General features: G+C 50.2%; 1 protein-coding gene across 1 annotated transcript; it reads left to right on the top strand.

Moving 5' to 3' along the window:
* The first annotated feature begins 809 nt into the window (after positions 1-809).
* LOC106687426 (uncharacterized) lies at positions 810-1,445 on the top strand. Its single transcript, XM_014431310.1, has one exon. The coding sequence runs from the start codon at positions 810-812 to the stop codon at positions 1,443-1,445; it is 636 nt and encodes a 211-aa protein (XP_014286796.1).
* Positions 1,446-2,446: the final 1,001 nt, after the last annotated feature.

The raw sequence follows: 2,446 nt of genomic DNA, 5'->3' as shown, positions 1-2,446 counted from the left end.
TACTGCCAGGTAAAAGACAGCCGCCTCTAACCTGAGGAACAAACGCTGACCAGTACGCCGCCTATTCTAGGAACCGTCGCGTCTGGATTTGATTCTAGTTTTGGTCCCCCCCGGGTTTTTTATTTCCCCGGTTCCCGCCATATCTGGTGAGAATACCCCTATCCGCCACCTGGGGAGGCGCCCGATGGGAGACTAGCTACTCCACACGGGTAGACCATAACTTAAGATGGTGGAAACAGCAGAAGAGTTAAAGCAACTCGAATACCAGCTGGCTCAGTCAACAGTGGAGCGGCAGAAGCTTGAAGTGGAGCGCCAGAAACTAGAGGCTCAGCTTTCTAAGGCGGCGGAGAACAATCGAATTGTTAAAGATGAGAACGCAGAACTCTGCGTTCATCCATGAAATGATCAGCCAGTTGGAACCGTTCACTGAGATAGTAGGCGACCTGGAACACTTCCTCAAAGGCGGTGATCAGATCAAGAGTTTAATCGCCACCAGACAAGGAACAGACACGCTGTTAGAATCAGACGTAAAGCTACTCGAGGCCTCCCTGGACGGTCGTATCTCGAGACGAGTTCTGAATGCGGTACAGGGCGACTTTACGTTACCCTGGGAAATGTTAAAGGTTCGTCTCAAGAAATTGTATGGTGGCGGAAGATGGACTCCGGAGGAGGACGTTTTCTATTTATTTAAGGAACGGCGAGCCAAGGGTCAGTCGAAGGGCGAGTTCGCAGAAAAACTGCTGGTCCTTTATAACCGGCTAACGGAGAAAATGATGGAGACGTGTGGACTGGCATAGGGATCCCAGAAGATGGAGTTCTTGAAAGGGGTGCTGAAGGTCCAACTTAACCATTATTTGGAACGTCCGGGATCGCTGCCCAGGGACCGGGATTCCATCGACTACACCCATGATCTTGTGGACGCAAGGGAACGTAGGGAAGCCCGCTTCGAAAAATCCGAAGCAGAGTGGACGGAAGAGAGGTCACCAAGAAGACAGCAGCGAAGTTCCGCCAGACGGACCACCCACAATAGTGGCGGCTTTGAAAAGAGGCCAAGTAGAGGATCTGAGAAAAGGAGGCAGCGATCGGACCGGAGCTGCTACGAATATAACAAAACCGGACACGTAGCCGCGCAGTGCAAATATACAAGATGCTACGAGTGTGGTAGACAGGGGCATGTAGCACGTGAATGCCCGAGACGTAACCCCCGGCATTACAGGAGAGAACCTCCACCGGAACCTATGGAAGTAAATAATCAGGACTGGAACAGCAGCCGGACCGAAAAGAGGAGTGGAAGGCAATCCACCAGTGACGAATCATCAGGCGAGGAGAGCGTCCGTTCTGAGCGCAGCCGCCCGGCTTCGAGACGCCATGAGGTAAGAGGAGGGAACCCCTGGGTGGGAAGTTCCGGAGCCGAGGTGGTAACGGGTCGCGGCTACTCAAACTGAGGACGCGATAACGGGTGGGGCAACTGGCGGGGTGAATTAATAGTTTATAATAGCGTACAGGGTGGTCGCATTACAAGGTTGCCCGTGGCGAGTTTGGAGAAATCAGGGGTGAGATTCCTGATAGATACGGGGAGTACCAACTCATTGGTTAGTCGAAGAGGGGCGGAGAAATTAGCCATCTGGGCGGGCCGTAAACAATGCACATGTACGGTGTCCACTGTCAGTGGCAATTGCTCGGCAACGAGTCTTAACCTTGGAGAGTTGGCAAGGTCGGATACGGAAGTTCTTATCCATGTTATCGAAAAGTTAATGGCAGGGTACGAGCTGATCATAGGGTGTGACGTACTCCAACGAGTGGGGTTCAAACTTAATGTTAACAATAAGAAATGGCGATACAAAATCGGTAAACAAAGGTATGAAGTAACAGCTAAAAAGAAAAGTGGGAATATGAAAATCGGAGCGGTAGAGTGCAATAGGGCGTTGATGCACTTGGTCGATAAAATGACCTGTTTTATCGGGAGAGAGAATTTTTGCCCACCACAGGGAAAACTGAACACTAGATCCATTTAAAGTCGGAAATTCCAATCTATGTAAAAGATAGGCGGTACCCCCAGGCCATGAGGACTATTATTAGAGAACAATTAGACGAACTTCTCCGACAAGGCATAATACATCAAAGTAATTACCCGTTTAATAGCCCATTGTGGGTAGTAGAGAAGAAACAGGGTGAATAAAGTGGAGCCGCAAAACAATATAGAGTCGTGGTGGACTATCGCAAGTTGAATGAGGCAAAGAAGGGTAAGCGGTACCCACTGCCGCGAGTCGAGGACATACTGGACCGACTATCGGGGGCGAATATTTTTAGTACCATCGATCTTAAAAGCGGTTACCATCAGGTTAAGATGGCAGAAGCAGACATACCGAAGACGGGATTTTCCTGGGAGCGTGGGCATTTTGAGTTCGTACGAATGCCTTTCGGGCTGAAGGGAGCTACGTTAACT

The sequence above is a fragment of the Halyomorpha halys genome, unplaced genomic scaffold (genome assembly GCF_000696795.3).
Source record: "Halyomorpha halys isolate HHAL.00 unplaced genomic scaffold, Hhal_1.1 Scaffold963.1, whole genome shotgun sequence".
NCBI classification, from domain to species: Eukaryota; Metazoa; Arthropoda; class Insecta; order Hemiptera; family Pentatomidae; genus Halyomorpha; species Halyomorpha halys.
Note: the sequence above shows the minus strand (reverse complement) of the source record. Positions and strands in the feature narration are given on the sequence as shown.

What these genes read in the sequence shown, in the direction of transcription:
- LOC106687426 (XM_014431310.1), top strand. Translation starts at nt 810, where the DNA reads ATGGAGTTCTTGAAAGGGGTGCTGAAGGTCCAACTTAACCATTATTTG.